The following is a 12,672-nucleotide window of genomic DNA, read 5'->3' as shown; positions in this document are numbered from 1 at the left end:
TTCAAGGCTCATTTCTGGGGCTCATTTCAGTGACATTTGGTTGTGTGATTGGTTTCCATTAGGTCACAACATGTTTTGTATCGGTCCAACTGCTGTTAGTTCTTTTGTCTTTCCTTTGCCTTACCTTTCTGTTTTATTTCCAATTAGCTGTGTTCACTTCCTTGTTTTTTTTGTCCTATCACACTTTTGGAGGGGCTATTTATACTCACCATGTATGTACCTCGATGCTGGCTATATTCCTGGGTTTATGGATGTTTGAATCCCAGCTCCTCAGTTCAGATAATCTTGCTAATATCATTTTGCTTTCCCTGCAGCTAGTGTGTTTTTTAATTTTTCAGAATTCTCCCATTCTGTTTCACTTGGGACTTGGAGGGGTTCCACTTAATCTATAAGTCTCTTTGGGTTTCTTTCAGTTTCTTCCATTTTCCCTGTACAACTATGTGAACATGTATTTAGCCCTGTGTCTCACCCTCTGCCTGTGTACACATCTTTTCCGTTCATTGGTGTTGTGTGTTACACTTAATTTAAAGTCAACCTACACTGAGTGGTGGTGCTATTGTGCAACTTTAGGGTGCCAACTTCAGCTGTTAGGCAGGGACAAAACAGGATTAGATTAGAGTACTCCCCATCTGTTTGAAGACCTGTAAGATTTCTCCTGGATTGTTTGCTGCCATATGAGTGGAAGGACTCAATCATAACCCACACTTTTCTTACTAAATTTTCTAGGCATGGAAAAAAATGGAAAATACATCCACAGGAACTTAGCAGATGTATAATGAAATGGAACATAGATGTATTCCATTGTAGTTACCCTACCATATCCAACAGGACCAGAAGAGACTTTTGACAGAAAAATTATTGTGAAAAGTATAATTTTGTGTAAAGTGGACTTTTAGCATTTCCTAAGCAGCACTTATGTTAGGTTCTAATATACACTATAAAATGCAGGCACATTTATAACATAAAAACATGCAAAAGCATGAAAAGATAAATTGTTTGAAAAAGAAACCATCAATGTACTATTGAAATACACAAGCAAAAATGTAAGAGTAGCCTGAGTGGAGTGAACATAATTTACTGTTATGCTTGTCTAAATGCATTCTAAACAGAAAAGAAAAGCTTTTTTGTCACAAAAAATGAAATATTACTTTCTTAGAAGCTTTCTTTGGGCAATAATAAAAGACTGATATTCAGTGTTCGCACAGTTTTGGAGCCGGGAGGTTCACCACAATACTTTGGTCTCACACCTGAGCAGGACAGATGTCACTATCCCTTCTGCCAATTCACAATTTAACTGTTCAAATATTTGTATTTTGTAGTCACGGTCAAACGGGAACATATTTTAATTTTTTTTGTGTATCATAGATTTTAATCCCAATGCAACAACTATTTGTATTTTTATTAGTTTTCTAAAATTATTTTGTTTTACATTCTTAGCAATGTCCAGTCACAAATATAATTATTTAGTAGGGATGATCGAATATCACAAATATTCGGCAATATTCGGCTTCGCGAATATCCGAAGAATAGGTCGCCGCTATGCGAATATTCGATGCGCAATGTAAGTCTATGGGAAGCCCGAAAGTTGCTATTCGGCAGCTATTCGGGTTTCCCATAGACTTACATTGTGCATCGAATATTCGCAAATAGTCAAATAGCGGCGACCTATTCGGCGAATATGGGCGTTGCCGAATATTTGTGGTATTCGATCATCCCTATTACTCAGCTTTAGCTGTTTCTTTTTATAAAAATGTGTCTATAACCATAGTACCCTTATTATAAAATTTTAAAAAAGGCTTTATCTCTAGTATCATATAAACATGGCCCTACTTACTAATTTTTTTTTTTTTTTACAGAAAATAATAAACTTACTTCAGAATTAAATTTCAGTTGACATATATTGCAGGGGGAGATTTGCTTCCTTCTCTGGGGTAAAGGAGCCCCAAATGTGTGATTTATGACTGCTTTTTGAACTGGGTCCATCTGCAATAGAAAGACAGAAATAAGTCTTGTTTAACCCAGATTTATCTTCATATGATGAAGATGATAGCAGTGGTGAGTCATATGCCTGAGAGCAATTTTGGAAGGCAATGTCATACTATGCCTTAGTAGTAATATAATTATGTGTATTTTAGAGTTATATTGTTTAATATCAAAGTTTGGGGTCCTGCATGAAATTTGTAAAAGGGCCCCACTACTACCCTATTTTAACTTTGGACTCTGGTACTTTCTTAGAGGGGCTAAGGTCTATTAAAGGGACTAATAAAGATGAGAGGACCCATTGAAGTTTGATTTTGCGGGTTCAGTTGGACTTTATATAGTTCAGACTTGACCTAAATCCCATAGGAACTCACTAATTAATCAGCCCACATACAGCCTGCCATCACTGTCGGGGAGGGCTTAGTTTTAATTTTTTTTTTGTACACACTACATCTGATAATGCTGATTTTACCCAAAATGGGAGTCATGTAGCAACTGCAAGTTGTTCGCACTGGGCTGAGCACCAAGCGTACCCAAGCACACCGATGCTCACTTCAGTGGTTAGCATAGGTAAAGCACCATAACACCAAATTAAATGATTTTTTTTCATAAAGTTTATGTTTACACACAGTACATACAGTGAAATTAACTGTTTAGGTTCGCTCATCTCTAGTGACTAACAGTAAAAGTGATTCCTTATTAAATGATGAAAAATCTGTGTTAATTGTCCTCTTTAAACTCTAAAAAGTATAATCTCAGGTGGAGAGATATAAAGTCTTCTGCCTTCTTTTGGATCCACTATGTTCTTTAAATTTGAAACCACAAGACAACTATCTACTTGGTTAGGTCATCTTGTTTTTGCCTTTTCGCCTACTGTCTGAAGACATCATGGCATGAGCAGAGTCATCTGTCAAATGTAGCAAAGCTTTCTGCAGATTCTCTAACAATTAATATCCACATTTTAGCTCTGTAGTACCTTGCTACTCACTGCAAACAAAATTAATGAACATAATAAAAGGGAAGAAAACAGCTCAGAAGAATATACTGATGACATATCCCTGAACTGTAGAAAATTAGGGAAAAAGTTTACAAAGTTATTATATAGTTTCTAGAGCAATCTGACAATTTTTTTTGGCTGGAGGTATGTTTAATGGAATCGTAATACTATTAAGCTTCATTTGAGAATTTTCTGTTTGGATTACTCCCTGAATATATTTTTTTCTAGGTATATAAAGTCAGCTGAGCCATCATACAAAGATCACTGCATGGAAGCTTGTGGTACCACAAGAAATAAGTGGGAAATGAAGGAGACTCCAGAATATGCATTTGCTTCCATATTTAACCCCTTCACCCCCGGCAATTTTTCATTTTAGTTTCTTCCAAGAGCCATAACTTTTCTATTTTTCTGTTAATATTGCCATATGAGGGCTTTTTTTTGCTGGATGAGTTGTACTTTTGAATTAAACTATTAGTTTTACTGTATAGTGTACTGGAAAATGGGAAAAAATTGCAAGTGAAGTACCATATTTTTCATTTTATAAGACGCATGGGTTTATAAGACGCACCCCAAATTCAGAGGAAAAAATAGGTAAAAAAAAAATATATGGGTCTGTTTTATAATTCGGTGGTAACTTACCGCTGTGCTGGGGCTGCAGGCTCTGCTCCGCGCTGCTCTGCTCTGTGCTGTTCTGCTCTGTTCTGTCCTGGCTCTGCTCCATGCTGGTTCTGATGTGCCCCATGCTGGCTCTGCTCTGCCCCATGCTGGTTCTACTTTCTGCAGGCTCTGCCCCTTGCTGGCTCTATTCTGTGAGGCCGGCGGTGAGGCAAGGGTTATTCTGAAGATGTGCTTCAATCTAATGGCGCCCGGAGGCAGCGCATGCGCAGATGGAGCTTTTGAGTCAAGAGCTCCATCTGCGCACGTGCGTATTCTGGGTGCCATTATTATTAAGTCTTTACCACTGACATCATCAGAATTGCTTGTACTTCGCTGGCCTCCGCTGCCACCCATCACAGCTGCTGCGCCGGCCGCCGCCGCACAAAGCAGCTCCGCCAGTTGCCGCACAAAGCAGCTCCGCAAGCCGCTGCCAACCACAGCAGCCCCGCCAGCCGCCACTGACGACAGCACCTGCTCCGGCCGCTGCCTCTCAAAGCAGCTTCACCGGTCGCCGCTGACTACAACATCTGCTCCGGCTACCGCCGCACAAAGCAGTTCAGCCGGCTGCCGCTGACCACAGCATCTGCTCCTGCCACTGCCGCACAAGGCAGCTCCGCTGGCCGTCGCTAAACACAGCATCTGCTCCGGCCGCCACCGTACAAAGCAGCTCCGCCGGCCGCCGCTGACCACAGCATCTGCTCCTGCCGCCACCACACAAAGCAGCTCCACCGACCGCCACTGACCACAGCATCTGCTCCTGCCACCGCCGCACAAAGCAGCTCCGCTGGCAGCCACTGACCACAGCTTCTGCTCCAGCCGCCGCCGCACAATGCAGCTCTGCTGGCCACTGCCACACACAGCCCCTGCATGGAGCCCCTGCCTCCTGTGACCCCTCTCAATCACCACCTGGTATGCTACATTCGGATTTTAAGAAGCACCTCTCATTTTCCTCCCAAATTTTTGGGAGGAAAAGTGCATCTTATAATCCGAAAAATAGGGTAGTTACCACCTTCTCTATATGGTAAAACTGACATGTCAGTATGATGCCTCACATCGGTACAAGTTCATTGATACCAAACATGTATTGGTTTACTTTTATCTAAGGGGTAAAAAGAAATTCAGAAGTTTGTCCAAAAAAAGAATAGTGCTTTTGTCACCATTTTCAGAGACCCATAGCCTCAATTTTAAAGCAATGTTGTGGTAACCAAAAAAATGTAATTTTGACATTTGGAATTTAATTCTCACTACGCCATGCACCAATCAAATTAATTGATTTTATATTTTGAAACATTGGGCATTTCTGAACACGGTGATACCAACTATGTGTATTTTTTTATTATTTGTATTGTTTTATTTTCATGGGCTAATTTTTCAGATTTTTTTAAAACTTTTTTTATTGATTTTACTAATCCCACTTGGGATTTTATCAGTGTAGTGTCCGATCGCCTATGCTGCATCATAGCTCTGTTCCTGTGAGTGCATATTTGTTGTTAGTCATGGTAGCATCAGGGGTCATCAGCTGACCCTGTGCTGCCATGGCAACACCATGACACCCCGTAATCGTTCCAAGGAGCTGCTGATGGTAGCAAGGAACATCACGATCCCTGCCACAGCCATTTAAATCTCGCTATCAGATTTTGACAGCGTGATCTAAGTGGTTAGCAGGCACAGGTGGATCTCTGATCCAACTGCGCCTGTTAGCCGCACATGTATGTAGATCGGATTAGCTGCCAGATTCCGCTGTAACAGGGGGTACATGATCTTGGATCTATATATAGGTCATTACGTGATTAATGTTTTATAGTGATGGAATTGTGACTTCTCATTTCTATTTTTATGAATAAATCTATGGCTTTTTACTGAAGATTCTTATGCCAGAATCCCCTTCATTTCCTAGTGGTAGCAAAGATCTTATATTTAATTTAACATACTACTGTAGATAAATGTAAGTTTTGGCAAGTAAGGTTTAAATCTCTAATAGATATTGTCACACATGGTTTCAGTCTTTAAAGAAGTCAGAACAGTGCTAAACCTTTCATGCAATGAACTTCACCTGCACAATGGATCTAATTAATTTTTAATGACTTCAATTCTATTAAGGTTTCTATCATTTTGAAGTAAAATTATAGACTGTTTGCCAACCTGATCATCTCTTTTTTCCTTCACAGCATAACAAAAAATCCGGGTTAATCAACATTTTTTTTTAACAAACTGGATAATCGTTATTAACTATACATTTTTATAAGTAATATATATTTAACATCAAATATACGCATGTAAGCTCACTGCCAGAAATTATTGTGAGCTGTGAATTGAGGAGTCTTACGTCTACAAAGATCTGTTTTAATAAAATCATGCTCAAAAAACAATCAAAGATGTATATTTTTTCCATGGACAACCCATTATTTCAATAGAATGCCTAGGAAATTCTGAAGATTTTATAACTCTAATTATAGATTTTTGCAGGGCTATTCTTCCCAATAATGTTGATGGAAACTATGACTGAAGCCTAAGACAATAATTCCCTATGAAACCTCTTTAGGACTCTGATGTTCATAAAAATGAAGTCAGAGTTTCCATTAAGAAAAACAAAACAAACAAAACAGAGACTAGTCACTTTCTAATGAGGAGGTAAGTTTAACTAAAACTGTGTAGGGTTAAAGACTTTATCAATAGTGATGAGCGAGCATGCTTGTCACTACTCGGTACTCGCACGAGTATCACTGTACTCGGGCTGCTCGGCGGGGACCGAGTAATCTCGCGATACTCGTGCTTTACTCGTGGTCTTCATTTCTGCATGTTGGCGCTCTTTTGAGAGCCAGCCCTCATGCAGGGATTGGCTGGCAGACCACTGCAATGCCACAGCCCTGTTAGTTGTGGAATTGCAGTGATTGGCCGGCCTGCACAGCGTCACCGAGCCTTTATATCGGCCGGCGCGCTGTGCTCTGCTCACAGCTATTCTGACAGTGAGTGTAGGGAGAGTGTCGCTGATTCAGGGAAAGCTTTGCGGCCCTTTATAGCTTTTTCAGTTGCAGGGCTGCAAACAGTGTGACCAAAAGTCCTTCTCAGGACTATTCTAGTTGTATACAGGCAGGCAGGGTATAGCCAGGTCGGAGTACAGTAGCAGAGTCCTTCTCAGGACTATTGTTGCTATATACAGGCAGGGTATAGCCAGGTCTGAATACAGGCTAGTGACCAAAAGAGTCCTTGTCAGGACTATTGTAGCAGTATACAGGCAGGCAGGCAGGCAGGGTAGTGGTGACCGTATACCAGCCTTCATATCTGGGGCTGGTGTACACAGTGTAAAACAGTCCAGATAGTGTCTGACTTGTCTGTACTGTAATTGTCGCTCCCCAAAAAAACCTGTTAGTAGGTTATTATTGCGTCCGTGCTTGGTTTTTAAAACCGCACGTGTGTGCCTGTTGGTGGCAGCGTACAGGTGCACTGGTGTGCGTTTACCAAACTATTATATAACGCACAAGTGTAGTGTATAATACACGTCAGTCAGCAGTGGCTGATAGTGTCAGAGTTCTTAATTTTTGCTCCTAAAACCTGTGTTAGGTTATTATTGCGTCCGTGCTTGGTTTTTAAAACCGCACGTGTGTGCCTGTTGGTGGCAGCGTACAGGTGCACTGGTGTGCGTTTACCAAACTATTATATAACGCACAAGTGTAGTGTATAATACACGTCAGTCAGCAGTGGCTGATAGTGTCAGAGTTCTTAATTTTTGCTCCTAAAACCTGTGTTAGGTTATTATTGCGTCCGTGCTTGGTTTTTAAAACCGCACGTGTGTGCCTGTTGGTGGCAGCGTACAGGTGCACTGGTGTGCAATTTCCAGAAACTTTGATATAACGCACAAGTAGTGAATATACACGTCAGCAGTGCACAGCATTGCAAAATGCGCAAGGGCATTGGCAAGGAACAAGGAAGTGGACGTGATGGTGGTGCAGGCAGAGGCCGAGGTCGTGGGCAAGCTCTAATTTCGCCACAACAAAGGGCCACATCTAGTCGCTCGCACGTCCTGTCCCAAATTCTTGGGGACCGCAGCAGTACACCGCTCTTGAACCAAGACCAGTGTCAACAGGTTGTTAGTTGGATAGCGGATAATGCTTCCAGTCAGATTGGCACCACCACAAACACTCTGTCTTCCACACGGTCAAGTGTCAGTAGCCGTGATACTGCACCGCACATTTCTGAACCTGATCCTCCTTCCTACCACCAGGCTGAGTACACGTCCTCCTCGGACATTAATGATCCCACACTTGGACACTCGGAAGAGCTGTTCACGTTTCCATTCACACATTCTGGCCTCTCGCCAGCTCATATTGAAGTGGGTCATGAGGAGATCGTCTGTACAGATAGCCAAATATTTGAGCAGCCACGTTCTCACGAAGTTGGCAACGTGTCTCAACAAGTGGTGGACGATGATGAGACACAATTGTCAGCAAGTCAGGAGGAGGAGCAGGGTGCGGAAGAGGAAGACGACGTGGTGGATGATCCAGTAACTGACCCAACCTGGCAGGAGGATATGCAGAGCGAGGACAGCAGTGCACAGGGGGAGGGAGGCGTAGCATCACAACAGGCAGTAAGAAGCAGGGTGGTGGTCCCAGGCAGAAGTCAGGCAACCGTTCCCCGTAACAACACGACGACACAAGGTGCCTGTACAAATGTTAGGTCTTCACGAGTCTGGCAGTTTTTTAAGTTGGATCCAGATGATTCAAAAAAGGCCATTTGCAACACCTGCCGTGCCAGCATCAGCAGGGGTACCAAAACTAGCAGCCTGACCACCACCAGCATGATCAGGCACATGTCAGCCAAGCACCCGACTTTGTGGGAAGTACAACAGAGTCGAGGAGCAGTGCTTGCTGATGTCACTGCTACGTCTTCGCTGGTTGTGCATGCGAGCCAATCCTCTGTCCATGCTGCCTGCGAACAAGCCTCCTCCACTCCTGCACCTGCAGTTGCCTACGCAGAAAGAACACCATCATCAAGCACGTCCTTGTCCCAGCGCAGCGTTCAGTTATCCATTCAGCAAACCTTTGAACGCAGGCGCAAATACACTGCCAACACCCCACATGCCACAGTTCTAAATGCTAACATTTCGCGACTGCTTGCGCTGGAAATGTTGCCTTTTAGGCTGGTGGAGACAGAAGCATTCCGTGACCTGATGGCGGCAGCTGTCCCACGTTACTCGGTCCCCAGCCGCCACTATTTCTCCCGGTGTGCCGTCCCCGCGTTGCATAACCACGTGTCACAAAACATCACACGTGCCCTGAACAACGCTGTTTCACCCAAAGTCCACCTAACCACAGACACGTGGACAAGTGCTTGTGGGCAAGGCCGCTACATCTCGTTGACGGCACACTGGGTTAATATTGTGGAAGCTGGGACCCAGTCTGAGCGAGGGACGGAACACGTCCTTCCCACACCAAGGTTTGCAGGCCCTACCTCAGTCAGTGTTTCACCCACACTCTACAGCTCCGGAATGTCATGCTCTTCAGCCTCCTCCTCCTCCTGCGCATCCTCATCCACTGTGCCCTCCACACCAGTCACAAGCTGGAAGCACTGCAGCACTGCCTCGGCGAAGCGGCAACAGGCTGTGCTGAAGCTAATCTGCATAGGTGACAAACCCCACAATGCAGAAGAGCTGTGGACAGCTCTGAAACAGCAGGCAGATCACTGGCTCACACCTCTGAACCTAAAGCCAGGAAAGGTCGTTTGTGACAATGGCCGGAACCTGGTGGCGGCTTTGAGGCGAGGCCAGCTGACACATGTTCCATGCGTGGCCCATGTGCTCAACCTCGTGGTTCAGCGGTTTATAAAGTCATACCCAGAGCTGTCTGATCTGCTGGTAAAAGTTCGCCGCCTGTCTGCACATTTTCGAAAGTCACCTACTGCTTCAGCCGGCCTTGCCGGCTTTCAGCGCCGTTTGCATCTTCCGGCTCACAGACTGGTGTGTGATGTCCCCACGCGTTGGAATTCAACTCTGCACATGTTGGTCAGGATATGTGAGCAGAAGAGGGCAGTTGTTGAGTACCTGCATCACCTAAGCCGTCGGGAAATGGGTCAAACTCCACACATAACACCTGAGGAGTGGAGATGGATGTCAGACCTATGTACCATCCTCCAAAACTTTGAGGACTCCACCAAGATGGTGAGTGGTGATGACGCCATTATTAGCGTCACCATACCGCTACTCTGCCTTCTAAAACGGTCCCTTTTGAAAAACAAACATGATGCATTGCAGGCGGAGCGCGATGAGTTGCAGCAAGAAACAGTAGTGGGTGTGGGTGATAACACACAGCCCAGCCTCGTCTCATCACAACGTGCAGTGGAGGACTATGACGAGGAGGAGGATGAAGACATGGAGCAACTCTCCGGCCAAATTGAGGATATGACATGCACACCAGTCATATCCTCGATTCAGCGTGGCTGGCCAGAGGACAGGGTAGATGAGGAGGAGGAGGAGGAGGAGGAGGAGGAGGACAGCATGTTCAGTCATCTTGTTGGTCAGGCTACTGAAGTCCTGGCTGTTAAGAGTCTGGCGCACATGGCTGACTTTATGGTAAGCTGCCTGTCTCGTGACCCTCGCGTTAAGAACATCTTGGCCGACAATCATTACTGGTTGGTAACACTGTTAGACCCACGCTACAAGGAGAACTTTTTGTCTCTTATTCCCGTGGATGAGAGGTCAACCAAAATGCAGCAGTTTCGGAAGGCCATACTCACGGAAGTAGGCAAAGCATTCCCCTCACAAAACGCTAGCGGCATAGGTCAGGAATCAGTGGACAACCGAGGCGTACAGCCGAGAGAGGCACAAGTCCAATCCGCCAGAGGTAGGGGAACAGTCTTTAAGATGTGGGACAGTTTTCTCAGCCCCTCACGTACCACAGCCCCTGAGGTGCGGGGTAGTGCCACAAGAAATCCTAAGTTTGCCCAGATGCTGAAGGAGTACCTTGCAGATCGAACAACTGTACTCCGACATTCCTCTGTGCCTTACAATTATTGGGTATCCAAGCTGGACACGTGGCATGAATTGGCTCTCTACGCCTTGGAAGTCCTGGCCTGCCCTGCTGCTAGCGTTTTGTCAGAGCGTGTTTTTAGTGCCGCAGGTGGAATCATTACAGATAAACGCACCCGCCTGTCAACTGAAAATGCTGACAGGCTGACTCTGATAAAGATGAACAAGGGTTGGATTGGGCCAGACTTCACCACACCACCAGCAAATGAGAGCGGAATTTAAAGTTTGCCATGTACCTCCCACTCACCCATGGGTACACTTCTCGACTTTGGATAATCGCTGGACTGCTCCTCCTTCTCCTCATGCGCCATCATGATGACCGTTACAATAGTTAGGTCTTTGTTTCAGGTATACCCCCAGTGGTAAATTTTTTCGCCCATTCTTTGCAGAATGGACATTACAACGACAGGAGACCCGCTCCTTTGCAATGGGAACAATGTTTTGAGGCCCTCATGCACGTCTCTACCCAGGGACAACGTGGAGCCTCCCAATTTTTGGCTGCCCTGCCTAAGGGCTATACTGAAATACACCCACTTCCTTAAAATGGACACTTAATGTTTTGAGGCCCTCATGCACGTCTCTACCCAGGGACAATGTGGAGCCTCCCAATTTTTGGCTGCCCTGGCAAAGGGCTATACTGAAATAGACCCACTTCCTTACAATGGGCACTTCAGGTTTAAAGGCCATCATGCACGTCTCTACCCAGGGACAATGTGGAGCCTCCCAATTTTTGGCTGCCCTGCCTAAGGGCTATACTATAATACACCCACTTCCTGACAATGGACACTTAATGTTTTGAGGCCCTCATGCACGTCTGTATGCAGGGGCATTGGTGAACCTCACAATTTAGGACTGCCCTGGCAAAGGAAAATACTACAAAGACTCACTTCCTCAAAATGGGCACATTAGACTCAAGAGGCCTTCATGTACGTCTCTTCTCAGGGACATCGGAGTGCCACACAATGTTTTCACGTAAAATCTTTCATGTATTGATCTCAAAAAGTAACATACACCAGATCTATCTCACTATTGGGTATGTGCCCTTAACATTTCCGCCATGAAAAATCATTTTGGGGTCATTTTGGAAGGTTTTCTGGTGAGTCCGTAAAAATGGCGTAAAACGCGGACAAAATTGTTCACAGCTGTGACTTTTGAGTGATAAATGCTTCAAGGGGTCTTCCCCATGCTGTTGCCATGTCATTTGAGCACTCTTCTGAGACTTTTGTGACATTTTTAGGGTTTCTCCATGCTGCCGGGAGGTCATTTCACAAAAATACTCGGGTCTCCCATAGGATAACATTGGGCTCGTTGCTCGGGCCGAGTACACGAGTATCTTGGGAGGCTCGGCCCGAGCTTCGAGCACCCGAGCTTTTTAGTACTCGCTCATCACTATTTATCAATACTGTGAGAAATATGAGTGGGTCCCTCATAGTACACATTAGGTATCCCTGCTTTAAAGTAAACATACAACTAGAGATGAGCAAACCCCCCATGGCTCGTTTCGCTGAGCCAAGCAAGGGGTGCACTCACGAACCTTTATCGAACCAAACCCGAACTTTTATCCGAGACTTTATACCTTTAACTTAAATGGCCTCTTGATGACACCCCCGCAACACCCGTTAGCGCTGGTGTCGTGGGGATGTCAGCAAGAGGTCATCCGAGTTCATTAGATAATCTGATGACCTCCTGATGTCACTGCATACACACTGCTGGATACTCACCTGTCTCCGGCGATGCTGTCCCTGGTGATGCTGTTGCTTCCGGGTCAGCGACTACTACATCTGCTACAGTAATGTCTAAATCCCAGTGACTAGAGCATGGAGTAAATTATAATAGATAGGGGGTGAATGGGAGTGATGCCCCAACCTTGCATGATTATAGTGGACCGGAGGAAACATTACCAGCCCACCAACGCAGCCAGTCACACCCACTAACCAAGCTGGTCATGCTCAAGGTCCTTTTAGACACTGGGATTTACCACAACCCATCTGCTACATCTGACAATCTCAGCGAGCAG

General features: G+C 44.9%; 1 protein-coding gene across 4 annotated transcripts in view; it reads right to left on the bottom strand.

Annotated features, from left to right (window-relative positions):
- The window catches only part of ZNF385D (zinc finger protein 385D), a 461,666-nt gene that overhangs the window by 223,342 nt on the left and 225,652 nt on the right, over positions 1–12,672 (bottom strand). For 3 of the 4 annotated variants that reach the window (XM_075315290.1, XM_075315291.1, XM_075315289.1), the window contains one exon: positions 1,873–1,983. The exons of the other annotated variant lie outside the window; for it this stretch is intronic. In XM_075315290.1, coding sequence (XP_075171405.1) covers positions 1,873–1,983 — 111 coding nt within the window. The remainder of the gene's footprint in view (positions 1–1,872; positions 1,984–12,672) is intronic. 4 annotated transcript variants of the gene reach the window in all.

Source organism: Anomaloglossus baeobatrachus, chromosome 6 (genome assembly GCF_048569485.1).
Source record: "Anomaloglossus baeobatrachus isolate aAnoBae1 chromosome 6, aAnoBae1.hap1, whole genome shotgun sequence".
In the NCBI taxonomy this organism is placed as follows: Eukaryota; Metazoa; Chordata; class Amphibia; order Anura; family Aromobatidae; genus Anomaloglossus; species Anomaloglossus baeobatrachus.
The sequence above is the reverse complement of the archived record's forward strand: the minus strand, read 5'-3'. Positions and strand labels throughout refer to the sequence as shown.